Source organism: Spermophilus citellus (genome assembly GCF_964194105.1).
Source record: "Spermophilus citellus genome assembly, chromosome: 14".
Lineage (NCBI taxonomy): Eukaryota > Metazoa > Chordata > Mammalia > Rodentia > Sciuridae > Spermophilus > Spermophilus citellus.
Window position 1 is genome coordinate 87,641,774 of NC_138194.1, and position 22,033 is coordinate 87,663,806.

The 22,033-nt window shown below is 34.2% G+C and overlaps 1 protein-coding gene across 1 annotated transcript; it reads right to left on the bottom strand.

The window, feature by feature from the left end:
• Window positions 1-207: 207 nt before the first annotated feature.
• LOC308633455 (solute carrier family 22 member 22-like) lies at window positions 208-21,047 on the bottom strand (the record flags this gene model as incomplete). The annotated part of the gene is made up of 10 exons (XM_081266272.1): window positions 208-277; window positions 1,552-1,755; window positions 4,450-4,558; window positions 7,881-8,095; window positions 10,120-10,235; window positions 11,899-12,022; window positions 12,902-13,070; window positions 13,170-13,324; window positions 15,909-16,012; window positions 20,646-21,047. The coding sequence occupies 10 exons, from the start codon at window positions 21,045-21,047 to the stop codon at window positions 208-210; spliced, it is 1,668 nt and encodes a 555-aa protein (XP_081122398.1).
• Between the last annotated feature and the right edge of the window lie 986 nt (window positions 21,048-22,033).

Below are 22,033 nucleotides of genomic sequence, written 5' to 3' on the forward strand. Positions count from 1 at the left end.
TCAACATTCAGTTATGCCTTAAACTTCAAATCTATATTATGGGTTGTTCACTGAAGGGTTATTTTTGTGACTCATTAATTAATAACTATGTTAATGTATGTCCATCAAAGGCCACAGTTACAGAAAGAAAGAAAACAATCACAATGTTGCTTAGGATTATGTGAAAATATGTGAATCTCTTCCGCTCTGTGTGTATGTTTGGTCTCTTCAGCACTCAGTGGTTGCTAAGAGGTCTTTTCTTATTTTTTTTCGGGTGCTCTTGTTTCTTAACTCGTACCTGTAATCAAAGAAGCAAAATAAAAACAGATGAGTGGTCATAATGGATCTGGAGGAAACAAAAAACAAATTTTGGTTTGTACTGCAGTGAAGTTTATGCCTCTCTTACAAATGCATTGTTACTTCTCAACATCCTTTTGAGCAAGGGGCACTAAATTAGCACCATCGTTTTAAAGATGACCAATACATGACTCTGAGACCTCATGTAATCTTCCCAGTTTGCACACTTAAAAGCAGGTTTGGAATTCAAATCCAAGCGCTTTTTATTTCTAATTCTATGTTATTTTATCTTCAGCGTATTATTTCACTCAATAAAGATCACCTATTCTATGAAATTAGATATGACAAAACATGAATCACTGATTCCATCTTCATGTAAAACCTGATTGAAAGCAGGGACTGCTGCAGTGACTCGGGCTACAGACAATCCTCCCCTTAGCAAACTTTAACCATTATCTCAGTATTTCCTTAAAGTGCTGCTTGGTACACCAGCTTTAGAGCGTTTTGGTAATTCTTTCTAGTTTTAATTACACAAAACCAAACTGCTTTCCAATGATGAAGTTACAACAGCCTTCTAGGGTTAGCCAAAGGACTTAAAATGTTAGAACATAGGTCGGGAAATAAATATATGTATCTTTTATCAGAGTTCTAAACAGAACAAGAAATAAAGTTTTCTGGAAACATGGATAATGTGAAGATGATCACATACTTGCCACTCATAGACTGCCTTCAGATGCAATGTATTTTATCTTAAGGAAAAATATGGGATACTTGCATTGGCAAGGGATAGATAAAATATGAATTTTGCAAAGTTTGTAGCTGAATTCATATCCTGCTTACATTTGTTGCATATTCACATTTCTCACTGTATATCTGGACCTGGAAGATCAAAGTTTGAGACTGGAAACTTAAGGTTTTCCATTTGGGGAGCTAAGAAGCAATAAACTATGTATTTTTGTGAGTTGAATGTTATGAATTATTTAAGTGGTGATACCAGTATCAATCTTCACCCCCAAATGTATTGTTCATTTTGGAATGAAGTTGTTCCTGTAGATTCAGTCAAGTGTTCCCACGGACCTGTGTACAGGCTTTGCCCATGAAGTTTTATTTATCCCTGTTAAACCTTCCATTTTCTCACATGCAGTATAGAAACAATACATTTTTTAATCAAAGATTACTTGACATGATGCTTATGAGAGCACTTTGTAAATAGTAAAATTATGTGAAAATATTAGATAATATCTCATCTCCATATATAATAAATATAGACCTTACCTTTTCTCCATGTCCTTGATGGTTTCAATAGGTGGAAGATTAAAGGACTCTGGCAGAAAGTAGGCAAATGCTGACGCTACTATGGGAACGATCCCAAAGAGGATGGCCGGAAGGTGGACAAAATACAGCCTCGTTGAAAGTACTAAAGCAGACAATGTTGCTGCTGTTCTGGCGATGAAAAAGAGAATGCCCTGTATCGTTGACCTTCCAAAAGAGAAAACATTTTCTGGAAAAGTTTGAATCTGTGAGTGCAGCCCTTTCTTCAAATTCTAGCTCCTGCACACCATTTCTCCGTGCAGCTTACTGAAACCACCCAAAGTCAAAGTGAGGTTTCCCTGCTGTCAATGCCATGGGCTTGGTGTGCATTTACTTGGTTGTTGCTAACTGACCTTTATAAAGCACTTTTTTTCCATTTTAGACATATCTGGTTTATTTTTTCAGCCACCTGTAAGGAATTTAAAGGTACATTTCTATGTTTTATACAGAATACAACTTATATGTGATTTGGTGATCCCTCATCTATAAAATAAAGAAAGCATGCACTAATTCAAAGGTTATGTAGTGCAAAATTGGGGTTACCTGGTAAAACACAAGATAACAAATTTGAATTTCAGAAAAGAACAACAATATTCTACTATAAGCAGGAATCAGAAAATATTTACTTACTGATGCGTTCATTTGTATTCAAGAATATGGAGTCTGAAATTTCAATTTCATTTGTTTCCCAGTATTCTTTCCATCTCTTTCTCTATTTCTTCCTTTGTTTTCCTCTTTCTTTCTTTCTCTTTTCCTCTTTATTTCCTTCTTTTTTCTTTCTCTCTCTCTTTTTTTCTTTCTCAACTAAATCTAGCCAACCTAAATAATCTATGTGAATGTTCCTTGTAAATTTTTATATGAATCCTGGAAAGAAACATTAGGTTTCTTTTATAATATTTGACTGATGGGGAGTTTTTTCTTATACAAATTGATCATTTTAAAGGACAATTTATTGCAGGAAATAAGATTTTTAAAAATAAAGAAATTTTCTCAGTGATTTCAACAACTGATAGTTCAAGTTATATCAACATCTTATTTCTCTACAGAAACTGGGTAGCCATTTCACATATATTTTCTTATGATATCCACAAAAATCCCTATTCTGATATGTGTCATATTTTATGTGCTTTATTTTATAAAGGTTGAAATTGAGTCTTGAAAAGATAAAGAAAATGGGAAAAGCACATCAGATCACTCAGGAGCACACATAGGTGGGTGATGAGACAATGCCTAGGGGGTACAAGGTTTCAATCACACAAGATAAATCAGTTCTACACACTTACTTTAGTAGGTATAATACCTATAGCAGAGTGCCTATACCTAAAAGCACTGCATACTTATGTCACATGTTCTTGCCAGATGTCATAATAATGATAACAAAAGGCAGGAGGAAATTTTGGGATGTGATGGATATGTTTGTGGCCTTCATGATGATCATCATTGTATGGAAGTATAGTTATCCTCAAATTCATGAAGTCAAATACATTAAATATATATAGAATTTCATATGTTAAATCATACCAAAATAAGCTGCTTCAAAAATTAACTTTTTGAGCAAACCCAATTATTTATACTTGTTGATTTATACATATTATGTCTGAAGATTGATAGTGTGTATCATGCTAGGAATTTTATGAAGTACTCTACAAGAAAGGAGAAACATGGTATGAAATAAAATCCCCTAAGATATAGAAGAACACATTTCTGCAGATGATTTTTTTTAGATGGATAGAAAAGCATGAAATGGTAATTGATAGTAAAGTGTTTTCAAATAGCATGTAGTATTTGGTAACTATAATAGAAGAGTCTTTCATGGTTAACTGAAATAGTGTGGCATTAATAGAAAAATTAATCCAAAGATTTGCTGCAAAATAAATAATTGAACAAGCAAAGTTTTAAAATACACTTTGCAAAGAAATAATCGAAATAGCTATTTTCTGTGTTTTCTTTGCCATATTGTCTGAAATTCTGCTATTGCATTTTTAAAATCTTAGATTATGAAAATTATTCAAGGTTCTATATTAAAGATAGAAATAATTTAGGAAAGCGGGCATGGTGGTGCATGCCTGTAATCCCAGCAGCTCAGGAGGCTGAGCAGGAGGATTAAAAATTCAAAGCCAGCCTAAGCAAAAGCCATGTTCTAAGCAATTCAATTAGACACTTTCTCTAAACAAAATAGGACAGGGGATGTGGCTTAGTGGCTAAGCGCCCCTGAGTTCAATTTCTGCTTGCCCTCCCCGCCCAGAAAAGGAAATAATTTGGGATGTATTTTCCTTCAAGGATTGAGGATACACTAGTGAGTAATACTGAGTTCTGTATTAGGCTTGGCATATAAGCATAATGGTTATGACCCTGTATGGGAAAGGCAGTCTTGAATGGGAATTTCCACTCATGACAGACACAGGTCCATAGTTATGATTTTGTGCAATATGAGTTCCAGTATTATACTTTTGTCCATTCATTACTACACAATATTTTGTTTTTACAGATAAAAGTAACTATAGAAAGATGCACCTTTTCCTAATTTGCACAAAGATGTTCTTTGAGCCACCAAAGAGGTTATGAAATAGGCTCAGGTAGGTTATTATTCTAAGTCTGAAGAGGGTAGGGTGGGAAGACAATCATGGACTGTATTCTGGCTAGGAGTTTTTGATACATGGTAATGTGGAGAGAGTTAGGAAAATGTTGCAGAATAATTTGATCTGATAAAACATGTGCCAGGCATAGTCTGTCAACTATTCTCAAAATTCACTGAAGTAACTTTTTAAATAAATTTTATTTACTCATTTAAATCTTCTAGAAGCTTCCATTGGTATTCAACAAAAATTATCAAGATAGAATATTTGCAGTTTCTTTTCTTACCTCAGTACTGTGGCTGAGAGTTCGTTGGAAAAGATTATAAGTATGGATAAAAGGACAGAAACAGATGATCTTCCCAAGAGGTAAAGAGTGAGGCGCAGAACATACATCTCTGTGAACAATATTTGGGGGAAAATATTGTGTTGTATCAACATTTACTTTTTCATTCATTTGTTTTACAAATATTTCATAAGTATTTACCAGCAGGCAATTATCTGGAATCATATTTTGCTTTAAAAGACTGGGGAAGAATACTTTGGTCTTCATGTACCCTCTGCCCTCTAAGCTTAAGATGTGGGCTTTTATTGAACAAATCAGCAGGGAAACAGATAGTAAGACAGCTTGAAAAAGAGGAATTGCAAAGCTCATACTCTCTCACATTATATGCAAAAACCAACTAGACTGGATTAAAGACTTAAACCTGAAAGTGTAAAAGTGCTGGAAGAAAACATGAGGTAAAGCTTCTGCATAGCAAAGGAAAATTCAACAGAGTGAGAAGGCAACCTACAGAACAGAATATCATCAAATCATATAACTGAGAAGGAGGTAATTTTCAAAATACATAGGGAAATCCTAAAACTGAATTACAAAAAATAAAAAATAAAAAGAGAGAAAGAAATTCTAAGTAACCTATTTTAAAAATGGGCAAAGGACTTCAATAGACATTTCTCTAAAGAAGATGTGCAAATGATCAACAGGTATATGCAGACATGACTAATATTCCTGTTCATGAGCAAACTGCAAATCAAAACCCCGGTGAGACATTACCTGCCTACTGATTAAGATAGCAATTCTAAAAACACAAAAGATAAGTTTTGGTGAAAATATTGAGAAAAAGGATCCTCTGTGCTCTGATGATAGGAATGTAAAATGGTACTGCAGCTATGGAAAACAATGCATAGATTCTATAATAAAAAGAAAAATAGAATTATCACAAGATCCAATAATCTCATATCTGAGAATATATTCAAAAGAATCAAAATGAAAACAATGAAGAGATACCTACAGTCCCATGTCCATTACAGCTTTATTTATAACAGCCATAATATGGAAACAGCCCAAATATCTAGATACAGATGAACAAATGAAAAAAAAATATATATATATATGGTATACAATACAGTGAAATGTTATTCAGCCTTAACACAAAAGAAAGAAATTCTTTCTTTTGAGACATTACAAATGGACTTAGAAGACATCATGCAAGGTGAAATGAATCAAGAAAGAAAGAAAGTTCTGTCTGATTCCTCATATACTAGGAATCAAAAATTTCCAAGTACAAATGTCAACAATAGAATAATGGCTGCTAGGGAATGGGGACATGGGCACAGGAAGTTGCTCCATGGTTATCAAGTTGCAGTTACCCAAGAAACGTAAGTCCCAGAGACCTGCTGCTCAGGATGGTTTCCAAAGTTTGCAATAAGTTATTGTGAACGTAAAAATTTGTTAAGAGAGTGGACTTCATGTGAACTGTTCTTACACTCTTTCTGGTGCACCCTTTCTGTCTTTCTTTACCAAGTAAACCCCCACTTATCTGTAGTGACTCAACTCAGATGACATCTACAATAACTGGCTATTTATTAAGACTATATACGTGTACACATACACACACCCTTAACTGGGTCATTTGTTCACAATGCATACAAGAAAATCAGTAGATTCTGGTAATGTTATTTGGTAGAATAAAGGCTCAGTCCCAAAGGAGTTTACATTCAAGTAGAGGAAACAAAGAAAAGTCCAGAGGTGATGGTCTATGATAGTCAAAGTTGAGACGGTTCAAAACATGTGGAAGCACAAGAAAGACACTCAACCTAAAACTGGGCTGGGAGGAAGCCTTTCTTGAAGAAGTGACCAGATAATAAGAGGGACTTTGTAAGCTAAGGTGGAAAGACATCTGGAAGATCTTGTCTGAGAAAGAGAATTATTCACACATACTTACAGTTTTTTAAAGTGTGAACTAAAGTTTAAAAAACTAGCTACCAGGGACTATATTAAGAGAATAGTTTATAAAGCATATATTAATTACATAGAGCATATTTATAAAGATGTTCATACAAAGAAGAGGCTGGCTAAGGAAAAGTTAAAAGGGGTACAGCAGGATGCGGAGATATTTCGGACGCCTAGGCTGCCCTGCAGAGAGGGCACTGGCAGGACTAGTTAGAGAATAATTAGAGCTGGGAGTGGTGGTGTGAGAGTTTGCTCTTCATGGATGATAGTCAATAGAGATCAATGTATAGAAATAGCAATAAGAACAGAAATAAGACAATATACTCAGGATTTACTTAAGTTTATCAATGTGTCATCCTTAGAACACAAATCTATATTCCCCACAGCCTTCTTAACTTTTGCCAAATTATTCCCCTTCCCACATTTTTAAAATGCAGTTTCACTAAATACCTTTGTCAGAAACATGAAAATCATTTTAACTGACTGATTTTTTTTCTCATTCTTTATTTTCAGTGAATTCCCAAGATTTGGGGATTTTTCCTCCACAATATGTCTTGACTGCATACCCTGTTTCCTATTCCTAAGGATACTGCCCTTCTTCAGTCCTTAATTGCCTCCCATATAATAAGACTAACCATGGCCTGTGACTTTAGCTTTACATTCTTTCTATAAATAAACTGAAATCAGCCATATTGACATTGTCCAAATAGAAAACTGCAGTTTTGATTGATAAAGAACTTCAGTAGCATATTATTAACTAAAGATAAGTGATATATATTCTTTTTTAAAATATATTTCTTCTTTTTTAAAACATTTTTTAGTTGTCAATGGACCTTTATTTTGCTTATTTATATATGGTGCTGAGGATCAAAACCAGTGCCTCACACATGCTAGGCAAGTGCTCTACCACCAAGCCACAACCCCAGCCCCAAGTGATATGTTCTTGAACCAACTCATTACCTAGCTCCTACATCCTCAAAATTTATAATCTAATAATGCAATGACCAGAATGTTTCCAAAATACCTTTTGCACATATTTTCTCTTCCTGCTCTCTGTATTTCTCTACTACTACCTGTACCTGTATTCTCTTCCTGTATTTCTTCATCAGGTAAATTCCTAATTTCCTGTAGTCACTAAATTTGGAAGCCATCTAAAGAGACTTTGGAACTAACAACTTGTAGTTAGCACAAATTACATGATGCTGTGGGGCCAAGCACATATTGCTACTTTCAGTTTTCCCAGGCATGACTTTATTTTATCAGTAATATTTAGTGCCTGGTAAATCTGGTGTAATAGCTCCTGTTCAAGGAAACCATAAAGATGGACCTCTATTTATTAAGCAATATATGACCCTCAAAGCACCTAGATTTTGAAACTAGACTGCAGCGTTCTTCTTGGCAGTAGTCGAGTGTGAATTCTGTTTTTTATTTGGCCCTGTTTAAAGACTTGCATTTCTAATGAGATTCTAAACACAGAAAAGTCTCACCTTTAGGCACAAATATAGGGACCAGAATAGAAACTCCAAGAATAATTAATGAAAAGCCGCTTGAAGGGCGACGGTTGACATACTTTAATATAAAATAGGAAAGATATTTGCTGGGCAAGTCTATTATTCCTAGTAGAAACTGGGTCAGGAATATGTTTTTCCCCAAATTCTCAATATCCAGCAGGAGACCATAGAAGCTGAATGTTACTGAAAACCTGTGAGAGAAAGCAGAAAGGTATTCAATATACTCAGAAATAAACATCCTTGTGTGTATGTGTGTGTGTCTGTGTGTCTGTGTGTATACAAGCACATGTGTGTTTGAAATCTGTATTTCCTTCACACATGATTAAAATCAAAATATTTCAAGTATGTAATGAAATGGAAAGATTTATAAGGCAATGGAATTTATTTAGTAAAACTTGAAAAAAATGATCAATGAAACAAAGTCTCAGTGAATTGAGCTAGGGGTTAAATAACTCAATTTATCAAAAACAAAATGCATTTGGTCTGAGTTCTGGATAGGAGTATTCCAAGATCCAAAATGAAAGCTGAAAATAATTTAGTCACAAAGAGAAAGAAAAGATGATTTATTTCATAATTTCATAGAAGATCATTATGTTCATCTAGATTTTTACATCTCTTAAAAAATAATGTTGACTTACAATATCTTTGTAATTTGAAAAGAACTAACATGACATAAAAATCAATTTTCTGTAATTAGGAAGAAAATATTAGTAACTTTTTATTTGAAATTACTAGTTAAATTGCAGTAAATTAAATTCCATGCATATATGTCAAAATGAACCCAACTATTATGTATAATTTATCAATAAGAGCAAAAAATGTGAAATCACTACAGTTTATTAAATCAGTAGAGTAGAATAATAGACATAAGCAATGTCTATACATGAATATCTACATAACTTTATGCTTCATACTAAATTTATATTCTATAAGAATATGAATTTTATGATTATAATATTTTCAGAGTTTGATTTTCTAAATCCATTTATACAGTTTTCCTAGGTAAGAAATAGATTCATTATTTGAGTCTTAACACATTGACTTGTACCTAGTATGCATCCATACATCTAAATGAACAATCAAGAAAATGAGAGAGGAGTTATTTCCCAGAACATGAGGACCAAAAGATAATTTTTAAAAATCTCTGTTGTAATTTTTTTTAATCTAATATATACTTTTTGTCAATTCTTAAAATACCTACTACAAAGATAAGATGTCACTGTCTCTCCAATTGCCTATAGTTTTTAGGAGACCATAATTATTTTTAAACAGTACTAGAAAATGATGGTAAATTGTTTTAAAAGTTTAGAATAATTTTAACATTTCAGTTTATATTTTGAATAATATCATGTTGATCCAGGCTATTCTGACCTGTTTACTTTATTCAGATACTAGAAGATCTCAAATATCCACACAGGGGTATTTGTTCATACTTATTTGTATGTTTATAATAAGTGTTGGAAAACACATAGCCCTTTTTAGTGATGGTCCCCATATTTTAAGTCATGGGCTCAGTCTGTGAGCTGACAGATTCAGCATAAGCGTTCACAATAACAGTCAATGTGTCTTTGGGGAAGTGAAGGAACTTCTCTTGCTCTCATTTTGCTCATCTTCAGATTTGGGCTAATCATACATATCAAATGATCAAGCTATCAATTTTATCCTTTATCGATTTTTGTAAAATGCATCAATCACTTCCAGTGCATCACTTTATCCAGGTTTTCTCATGTAACTATACAATGTATTTTTTAAAAGTGTACATTTAAAACAATTGAAAACCAATCTGGATAGGATTCCAGATCAACCTTTGACAAAACTTGATATGGAATTTGTATCTATATAATTCAAAATATTATGTTATTAACCTTAGGACTATGGTACTTTGTAGTAAAATACGATGGATCAATTCATCTGAAAGCCAGCTCTCTCTTTCCTCTCATTTAATAGAACTTTGTTGGGGTCTCATTTGCCTTTTCATTTTGATCTTTCTATTTCTCCAGTTTCTATAAATCGTAACTATTCCATAGGCCCATTTCCAAAACTTGACATCATATAGGTTTCTTTATCATTTCCTAATCCTCTTTGCATTTCTTTTTCTGTTATTTTGATTAAAAGGGTGGAGGATTTGCACCCTTAAATTGGCATTCCCCAAATTGCTCAGCATGATCCTCAAACTGTGAATGTGTGTTCAAAGATGAAAAAGCAAACCACTTACCCTAAAACGGACGAAAAAAGCACTGTCTTGAATACTGCAGGTTTACACATGATCTCTTTCATTCTGAAAGATTCTCTCTTGGTATTCAATTCTTCCTTCATGTTGGATATCAAAATCTTCACACACACACACGCACACACACACGCACACACACACACACAAAAGCAAGATATTTAGAGTCAGGAAAAAGGTCTTTTATTTCCAAAATTTTTCCTTCTGCTCCCTGGAGCTGCCAACACTCTATTGTGGAATCAAAGAAACAATGATTATCTTATAAAACCACATTGGCATGCATGAAATTTAAAGCAGCTAACAATCGATAAGGTGATTTAAATCACTGGGAAAAAAAACAATATTTAAATGAACATTTAAAATCATATCACTTATATACTTATAAAACTTCTCTCCGAGTGATACAAAATGTTGTGGAAAACCTTTTCTGAAGGGTCTAACAATTGTGAGATTATTTATTGCTTGTTAGGATCATTGATGTACCCTTTTGAAAGAGCTCTAATTAGCTAAATCATGTTCACAACTGAACCACAATTATCATAAAACCACCACTAAATTCTCGTTAAGAAAATCCCATTACATTAATTACATAAAGTCATTTGTAGTCCCATGGTGGTGAATCTCCTCCCTGGTGAAATACTTGAAGCATTTCAATTAACTTTCTTTATTGTATTACTGGAGATTTTGATATATTTTAGATTTGATAATTATTTGTACAATAATTTGATTTTATACATTCAAGAAATATATAGCAATAGACCAGTTTTATAGATTCAAACTTTGTAAACATTTTTAGTTAAGTAATTATATGTATCCCTTTTAAAATTTAAAACATTACTGTGTAATCAAAAACTGGGATATTCATATCTGGCTTTTAATCTACTCTCACTGTGGTCTCAGCCATCATCTCTCAAGCATATTTGAAGTCTTATATGTCCAATACATCATATTGGATCAGTTTCCCATTCAAATGTTATACATTGTATTTACCCCCAGGAACCTATTAATCCTCTTGGTGGTTTTCTTTTCCTAAACGGGGAGAATAATTATAATTGATCAGCCATTCACATAAATCTATCAAGAGAATCAAAACTCATTAGATGCATATAAGAGCCTAACTTATTGCAGATTGGAGAGTAGACAACACTAAAAAAACAAAACACCCATGATGTGCTTTATTGGATTAGACTTTTCCATCTAGAAAATATTGTTGAGCTATAAACTGTAAATAATTAAAATACTGTTTTTGGAATCAATTTGCTGAAATTTCATTCAATATCTTTTAAAGGGACCTAAATCACTTCAGGTACATGAGAGACCTGGATAATTCAAATATTACTTCCTCTTGAAGATATCAAAAAAACAGCAATTTTAGTATGTTTTGGAGCAACCCATGAGCAGGGAATGTCCTGTCAGAGAATGATAAGAATAGATGTTATTACAGAGAATCAGAAAGAAAGAATATGGATACAACTGTGAGTCTTCATTTAACTTCAATACCTAGTATGATGAATGCTTGTGAAATACCTGTGCACCTGCCTCTGGTCAATTCTTTTAAAATTCCCAGTATAATATCAAAATAATTGTGCAAATCCACAAATACTGGGTATACACAAAGGGTAGTAGTAATAATAATAATTGAATTCAAGTCTGTCCTGACTTCTGTCATTTCTTGGCTATGTATACCAATAATCTTACTCATTTTTTTTCATCTGTTGATGATAGAGAGAAGTATATTGAAAGAAGTTGTACCCAGGTTTCCCTTACCTCAGAAGTCAGACTTTCTGCCACCTCTTTCTTTCCATTAATACGAGCAATTCTCTGGAGCTCTTTTAATGCTTGTTCTGTTTTTCCGGTTGCCATGAGCCAGCGGACTGACTCTGAGATCCCACTGTTTAAAAGGAGACAGGTGGAATTTCTGCAGGGTGATGTCACATTCCAGTCCACAGAGATGCTTGTCCATTCATGGACAGCACTAATCTTTCCAGAACATTATTTAGAAAGGGTTAACTGTGGGGATAATCAACTCCCTACCTACACTTCAACCCTGTTTCCAGCCACTCTATACTGCCGCAACAGGAAGAAGAATGTTTGCATTTTTGTTTGTTTGGTTGGTTGGTTTATGAGTAAGCTGTAAAGATTCCCTGATTCAAAATATAAATGTTCTTTCCTTTCTCTGTTTTACATTTTTACTTCAGAAATTACTGCCCCTTCCATGTGTGACTCTGAGTTTCTCAATTTTTAAGTGTGAACCTTCTGAAGTTCTTAGAAGTTTGAATATTATCAAAATTTTATATTATCATATACTAATTGATCTCTAGTATTTTATCTCTGAGAAGATTAATTAAAATTTATGAACACCAAAATAAGTGCTTGGGAAAAAAAAGACTATGTTATTTCTCCCCTAAACATAAACCAGAAAAGGATCTGTCTTCCCACCCTGCCACAGTCTCTCATGTAGCCATGTTTTGCTGTGGGCTGATCTGGGAAGGATCTCAGCAACCAAGCAAAAACAGGATAGAGGAAGCAAAAATTTTAAGCCACAAGCTCACCTAATTTTATTATAAATTTACTAAAGGGTTCATTCTTTTATAATTGAGTTTTCTCTTTTAATTTTAAATAGTTTTTTTTTTTTTTTGGTGTGGGTGGGTATTACACCTAAAAATGGCCCTGAAAGCAATGAATGGCAATATATTCCTCAGTAGAGATAAACTTGTATGTGTCGTAATCACTTAAGCAAATGGCTCTGTATTTACCAAAGTTCACGTACCAGGAAAAGAGAGAAAGAATGAGATAGGGCAAGGCAATGACCAACTGGAGCATGTGCCAATCCCGGAAAAGGTAAGCCACGCCTGCAAATGATGCCTGGCCAATACTCCCAGATAAGGAGAAAAGCATGGTAGCCACTAGTTGCCATTTTGATGAGTTTCCTTCAAAAACTAAAGGAAAGAAAAAGCAAAAGAAGATATCTAAAACCATTTGGGAAAGATGACTGAAAAACTGTCATAGCACATGTGCACAAATAAAGACAAACTTACGAAATACGCAAGTGCTGTTTACAACTGCACTCAGGCAGACAGATGATATGAATCTCAGAATACAGTAAATGGTGAAGACCGGAGCAAAGGCACAGCAGGTGCTCAGGATTCCGTAGGCCAGGCAACAAGAGACCAGCAGTGGCTTCCGTCCAAACCTAGAGTAGCAGTAGTTAGTGAAGAATCTAGCAAGTGGTGACATGTCGTCAGTGCATTCCTAAAGAACGTCCAAAACTGAGTTTCTAGTTTTCTAAGTAACTACAACCATAGTGTCACCCCCATAATGGTCACTCTAGAAATGACCAGTAAATTGAGATTTGTTTTTTACTTAAATGTTAGAGTCAAGTCACTAATTGCATGCCATTAATACAACAGAATTTACACAATAATGTATTAAAATAATTGTGCAAATCCGCAAATACTGGGTATACACAAAGGGTAGTAGTAATAATAATAATTGAATTCAAGTCTGTCTTGACTTCTATCATTTCTTGGCTATGTATACCAATAATTTTACTCATTTTTTCAACTGTTGATGATAGAGAGAAGTGTATTACTTAAATATTAGAGTCAAGTCACTAATTGCATGCCATTAATACAGCAGAGTTTACACAATATATTTACCAAAATAATTAGAGTGATTTTTTTTAAGACAAAAAAAGGTGCCATGCTCAGTAGTTCACATCTGTAATCACAGCAGCTCCAGATGCTGAGGCAGGAGGATCGTAAGTTCAAAGACAGCCTTAGCAAAAGTGAGGCACTGAGCAATTAAGTGAGACCCTGTCTCTAAATAAAATACAAAACAGGGCTGGGAATATGGCTCAGTGGCCAAGAGTCCCCAAGTTCAATCCCCAGCACACAAATCTGCCCCCCAAAAAAGACAGAAAAGGTGTAAAGGTGCAAATGGTACCATATGACTGACATTCTGTTCTACTCACTGTTATAGAATGAGCACTAGATTTAAAATATCAATCCACATTGATCTATGCCTAAAAAGCTTTAGTTCTATGAGTGTCTTCGTAAGCTGTGTAGATGCTACCTTTCAAACATGCTTTACATATATTTTTAAAACAAGGCACGCAATTTCAGGTAACTATCTTTTCTAGTTCTTTGCTCAAAAATCAGCAAACCAACTTTGGGAGAAAAGACTGTTTAGTACTCTTAAAAAAAAAATGATTGTTTCCAAAGTATGACTCACAAAGGAATTTAATAAATTGTGATAAAAAGGTCACAAAATAAAAACCTTATTATGATTTTCTTTGTGCATATGGTGGCAGAAATTAAATCCAAGATCCAGTGCATGCTAGGCCAGCACTCTACCACTGAGCTACATCCCCAGCCCTATAATAAAACAACCAATAAAAAAATTAAAAAAAATAAAATAAAATAAAATATGAAAAAAAAATTTATTTTAAATTTTTATCCCTTAGTGAGATAACATTTTACTATATCTGTCCATAGAGAAGCAGAACACTTTACCACACAGGCAAGTCAATCTTTTCAGTTATGATCTCTTCTCATCTCAATCCCCCAAAGTAAATTTACCCTGTTCTCTTCATAATTGATAAAAGCAAGAGTGATATATTTTCTTTGGAGAACTGTAAGTGCAATCTCCATTGTAAGTTCTTTAGAAGTGCTACCCGTGTAACTCATGGAAAGGATAAGAAAGCTAATATTTAGAATTTATCATTTCCATTTTATAGACAAGAGTGATAAATATCAGAAGTATATGAAAACAGTGTGGGCTTCTTTCATGCTTTACAGTAAATTCTAGTTCTTTTGAATTTATATTACAACATTTACCTCAATGTGCAGTTGATAGTTTATAGATCATATATTTTATCCACCTTGTTTATAATATCAGTATATGTGAAGGTTGTCATTGATTTGCATATTTGTTTATTTCAGATATACTAGAACTCAGATTAGATAATTTGTCCATATTTCTGGTCCTGTTTCCATCAACGTAAGTACCCTCCAAGTTTTAATGCCTCTCTATATTCTAATTCTCACCTTTGATAGATATTTTTGAGAATTAACTGGATTATTTTCTTCCTTATTAAGATTAATATTCTTAATCTTTTGTTTTAAATCTGCCTTATTATTAATCTGGATCCCTCCCTTATCCTTTTCTCTCTAGTCTGTTTCTAGAAATTTTATCCATGGTTTTCTGACCAATCATCAAAGTAGTAAAATTTTTCCTTCTTTTCATAAAATTTATTTATGAATCTCCCTATATCACTACATTAAGAACACTACATATATTAAAAAATACAACATGCATGCAATCAGTGTTTTGAGTTATCAAATGTTTCTGGTTGTCCTCACTTCCAAATTAAAGGAGAAAACAAAAATTCAGTGCTCACACAAAAAAACTTAGCTTCTTAACTTTATCTCTCAAGGTTACCTTTTTCAAGCTTTATTTGTCAATCATACTTTTTATTCTACATTTCTTAAACATTTTTGCCTCCCTGTTTTTGTTTGTTTGCACCTACCTCCATCCTGGGAACTTTCGATTCTTTATGGACAGTTCAAGCTCCACTCCTATTGGCCTGTGCCAGGGACTTCAGTCTTCCGACATTCTATATTTCCTTGAGACATATCCATCTATCATTTGGTTTCCATTTTTTGCATACTTAGATTATTTTAATGTATATAATTATTAATAGAAATGTGCACAGAGTCTTTTCAAATGCATATTTGTGTTTTCAAAATGAACCTTATTCAGAAGAGAAATCTCACCTGTCAGAAATGAGGCCAGATAGAGCAGAGCCCACCAAGTGCCCTGACAGGGCGATGGCTTGTGCAAAGTATTTGAATGACTTATAATCACACACCAAGTCCCACTGGAAAAGATTGAATAGAAAATGGTATCTGTAAATAATTAAAAATGGCAGTCAAGAGGATGGCATAAATACAACTACTGAGTAAATTGGTTGGTTTTTTTTGAAAAATTATAAAAATTACTTTAATATTGACAATAGCTATATTCTAGACTGTAGACTAGAATCTGGAACCTATAATTGCTCAATACTGTATACAATACTTGTATTACAATAAAGTTTAAAATCTTGGTGGCAAAAGAGGAATGTAATATGTACATGAGAAGTGTATCAATATAACAATTTTCAATGAAAGCTAAGTTCATGATCCTTTTAAATCATAATACAAGTTAGCTTTCCCTCACCATCTAGAAAGTAGCAACAGTTTTCTCCTTTGAATTCTTAGCTATTGGATTTAAGTTTAGTATTTTGACTGCAGGACAAAAGCCATATTTAATATAAAATTATTTTTATTTGTACGACCAGGAAGAAAATGAGTTTTCTTTCTAGCAGAATGCATAGTCAGGTTAAGGTTATAAAGAGAAGATGATTCAAGTGTGATTTTTCTACTTTGCACAATTAGAAACCAACCAACCAACCAACTAATGAGCTGGAGGGCAAGGGAAATAGAAAGATGAATGGGGAAGAGCACAAGAGAAGAAGAAAGTTTAGACCAACTGCATTTCCAACAATTCTTCTACAATCTCTTCCATCTATCCATCCATCCATCCAACTTTTTCCACGCTCAGTGGAGGATGCAATAGAAGCCTATGACAACAACTTCAGAGGAGTACATCTCACACGAGACATAAAGTTTCTTTAAAAACTCTTTTACAGATGATGCATGCTGGGGCATTGTATCATAGCAGGACAGGTATTGATAAGTTCAGAAAAGCTTTTGTGACTGTCATGAGATCCTAGAGCAACAGGAAGAATCTATAAAAGTTATATGGAATATGCATAAATATGATACATTGATGGAGAAGTCAAGGGAATCAAAAATCTTCAAGGATAGAAAAAAATGGAATGAAATCAAATAAAAGATGTCTTCAAAACTAGTATGTTGTAGTAACAGTGTAGGTGTCTCCAGTGATGAAACCATGTGGGTTGATACACTTTGCTCAAAAAAGAGCAAGAATCGGAAGCACCCACAATGTGGACAGTGGTATAGCTTTGCACACTCTCCATCTCTAAGGTCTTGGTGTTGCACAGGACTCCTTGAACCAATTTGTCTTATGAGTGAAATAAAAGAAAAGCTTAAAAAGATGAATTTATGTTATTCACTGAGAACATACCAATAAGAAGGAAAAATAAAAACATGAAAGTAACTGAATTGTAAAAAATAAAAGAGGCGATTATGTCATAGAATACTACAGATCCTATGCTTAAAAATGGAAACTCAAAGCTAGGCAAACTGAGTAAAATAATAGTAATTTCCAGATGCTACAACTTAATTGAACATACCGTGAAAATTCTACAATGACACAAAATGTGGTAACTGCTAGAAAAGAATGTGTAGCACAAAAAAGGATTTGTCAGAGACCAACAGATGTCCCTAAGAAGGGAAAATCTTTAAACAGAGACCTGAGTTAGGCATACATGGAGCTAAATTGAGAGGGCTTTTTAGAGGAGGATACATGCCAAATAGATATAAAGTTGGAAGGAAAGACCACAATATTGGTGGTAAAGTTATGTAGTAGGCAATAAAGTCTCCTGTAAGCAAAAGGCAGTATAATAAGGAGTGGAAGTTACATAAAATTAGAATATAATAAGAGGCCATAAGATGAAGGATCTTGAAGCAAAGTTACATGGAATGCTCCATTGGGTAGAAGGACCCGTTAGTCTGTTGATACTTAAAACAGTACATTGCTGTTGGGACTGCAAATTGGTGCGGCCAATTTAGAAAGCAGTATGGAGATTTCTTGGAAAGCTGGGAATGGAACCACCATTTGACCCAGCTATTCCCCTTCTCGGTCTATTCCCTAAAGACCTAAAAAGAGCATACTATAGGGACACTGCTACATCGATGTTCATAGCAGCACAATTCACAACAGCAAGACTGTGGAACCAACCTAGATGCCCTTCAATAGACGAATGGATAAAAAAAATGTGGCATTTATACACAATGGAGTATTACTCTGCATTAAAAAATGACAAAATCATAGAATTTGGAGGGAAATGGATGGCATTAGAGCAGATTATGCTAAGTGAAGCTAGCCAATCCCTATAAAACAAATGCCAAATGTCTTCTTTGATATAAGGAGAGTAACTAAGAACAGAGTAGGGAGGAAGAGCATGAGAAGAAGATTAACATTAAACAGGGATGAGAGGTGGGAGGGAAAGGGAGAGAGAAGGGAAATTGCATGGAAATGGAAGGAGACCCTCAGGGTTATACAAAATTACATACAAGAGGAAGTGAGGGGAAAGGGAAAAAATACAAGGGGGAGAAATGAATTACAGTAGAGGGAGTAGAGAGAGAAGAGAGGAGGGGAGGGGAGGGGAGGGGGATAGTAGATGATAGGAAAGGCAGCAGAATACAACAGACACTAGTATGGCAATATGTAAATCAATGGATGTGTAACCGATGTGATTCTGCAATCTGTATACGGGGTAAAAATGGGAGTTCATAACCCACTTGAATCAAAGTGTGAAATATGATATATCAAGAACTATGTAATGTTTTGAGCAACCAACAATAAAAAATAAAAAAAAAAAACAGTGCAAAAGTCCTGTCACACCGGAATACTTAGTGTTTGTTAAGTTAATCAATAATATCCCAAGGTTAAACCAGGATCTTCAGGCCTTCATTAAATGCAAACTCATACCTTATGAGAGTGAATAAACCTAAGCACAGAACAGAGATAGAGAAAGTACTGGAACACAGTCCCCTGGTTCACTCTGTAACCTTGGATAACTGACCTTTCTCAACAGTTCATCTCTTTACTCTTTACAGAATAAATTGCTTACAGGAGTTATATTGAAACATTATTTGTTCATTTTCTACTGAAATATTAAACTAATTATGGGAAACAACATCAAGCTAAATTTTTGAAGTGAATATAATATTACATAAAAATATAAAGCTAACATAGAATATGTTGATGGATGAATACCAAACCTGCAGTTATTCTATCCATGATAATTGTCTACCAGAATATCACATTTTTAAGCTTTCTATAAATCAATGCAAAACTTTTATTAAAAAAACATATTAACATAAAGAAGAAGATGGTTTTATTTTAAAATTGTTACTTAAAAACATAATGGGAGTAAACATTTTAATAGAATATGTCAAATATATGGCTATCCTACTAATTGATAGTTTCAAAGTGTATAAAATATACAAGATTGTTTAAGTTAAGACTTGAGACTTATCCTTAATTCAGCATCTCAATATCTAAAAGGAGAAGCCAGACCAAGAATAGTAGATGACCATGAAAACCAGATGAACAAAGCACAAATATCTGAAGTTTGTATTCTTGATTTTTATTAAGTTCCCCAGTCACACAGAGTACTATTCTTCTGATAAAATGGGTTATGAATTCAGTACATTTCCTTTAATTGCAAAGTACCTAACTAAACATTTCTACTCAAATCATTAGGAACTTCCCATTTTTCTGAGTTAACATTTAATACTAATTGGGTTCACACTAGAAGGACCTTGCTATGTAGGTGAAATAAGTCAAGGCTTGAAGTGATCCAGAAATGAATGGTTTCCTTATGTATCATTAATCAGGTATGTGATGATAGCAGAGGAACACAGCCTCTCTTAACATATTTTCTCTCATTTCTGCTTTCATTGAAGAGGGCTTTGGTTATATTTTGCATATAATGTACAGTATTTGTCATGTTTCAGACGCCCATTTCAAATATATAAAACAACAATTTAGAACACTAAGAGTTAAATTTGTTGAAGTTGTCTATGCACCAGATTTCAAATATTTGGGGAGAGGAGCAGGGTACCAGGGATTGAACTCAGGGGCACTCAACCAGCCCTATTTTATATTTTACTTAGAGACAAGATCTCACTGAGTTGCTTTGCACCTCACTTTTGAACTTCGGATCCTCCTGCCTCAGCCTCCGGACAGAGCTGGCAGGGTTATAGGTGTGTGCTACCATGCCCGGCTTCAAGTATTTTATACATATCGTTCCTATCATCCTTCCTAGTGTGAAATAGTCAACATATTATGTAGAAAACTGTGTTTTAATAATTATGCTAAGATAACACTAATAACTTGGGATTTCTCTAAAAAAATAAAATAAAAAATAAGCGGTAAAATCATCTTCTATTAAATATTAGTAAAATAAGACAGAAAGCAGCTGTATGTGACAGATTTCAGATTTTTACCTAGACCATCTGAGTTCTGAGATTCACTCTTTTAAATATACGAAAATGGTGGTCCAAGTTGCTTTTAGAAATATAAAAATGGATATCAATAAGGCATATATCAAAGGCATAACACTACCGCGCTTGACTTTGAAACCACATCTGTCTGGGGAAAATACACATGTGTATATGAACATGCACATGCGCACATGCACACCCCTTTGTGTAAGCTTCTCATCCCCTTTCCTATATTTGGATAATTTATGCAAATTGAAAACTGTCATTCTCCACACTCAATTCACTCCCTATCACCCACTATTAATGTATTACCTCCGTAACGATGGTAGAGGTGAAAACACTTTGGTCATATATCCACCCATCCAGGCATGGCTCTGTCTCAGGATCAGTATAATTGACAGCTGACACATTGGGATCTAAGAGTTGCCACTGGGTCTGGTGAAAGCGATGACATTGCTCAGGTTTCTGGTTTGGGCCCACAGGGACAGAGACCCTCAGAAGAGCTTCAGCTGTCAGGTTTATGGTGACATTGGCTTCAAATTTGGGATTGCCAAGGAGGTGGACATGGCAGTGGTGAGCAGGTATGGCTGCTGTAAAGTTCTCAATGTAATCATGAGGACTTGTCAGGATACTTGAAAGCATGAAAAAGATAATTGTCAAAACCTGAAACTTCCCATTGTCGCCTACATGTTGTAGAAGTTCCTCAAAGGCCATGTTTTAAACCTGTGAGTATTAGCTGAAGAATAATAGATTTTTCAGGTTAGAAATGATAATTTTAAAAAATCTTGAGTTAAATGATTAAGAGAATGTTTTCCTAAATTAGAAAATTGAAGCATTCAGAAATTAATTTTCAAACAACAAGATTATTTTCCCTATCTCCTTAAAAAAATATCATAAACAAGGTGTACTATTTTCACTGCACTGAGAACAACATGTTCTATTTCATAATGACAGAGATTCCAAAGAAGAAATTCCCCTAAATGGGCAATTCCATTGAATTTATACCATTTTTAGAACTTATAGTTAACATACAATACAATGAATTGAATTCTGCATAGCTCTCAGGACACAAAGATATTAATTGGCAAAGATTGTACAAATTCAGGGTACACAATGTAATGATTGCATAACAACAATCATGGCCAAATTAATTAACACATCCATCAGCATATAATGCCTAGCCTCAAATTCCCAGAATTTGTTCACCATAAAACTGCATTTGTATCCTTTAACCAATATCTTCCCATTTACCCACCACACCCCAGCACTTGGTGAACTCTATTCTCCATTTTGGTTCAATAAGTTCAACATTTTTAGTTTTTTATGGTTTAGGTATGTGGTATCCCTAAAAAGCTCATGTGTGAGGCAACACAAGAACATTCACAGGTGGGATGATTGGGTTATAAGAATCTTAACCCAATTAGTGAATTAATCCTTTGGTAGAGATTAATTGAGTGATAACTGATGACAGGTAGGGTGTGGCTGGAGGAAGTTATTGGCGGCATGCTTTGGGGGTATATATTTTGTATCTATATCTGAAATCTCTTTCTGCTGTTTATTACCAGGTGAGCTGCTTCCATCCACCACACTATTTTGTCATGATGATCTGCCTTACCTCAAGCCCCAAAGAATGAAGCTGGCTATCCAACAACTGAGACCTCTGAAACTGTGTGCCCCCAAATAAACTTTTCCTCTTCTAA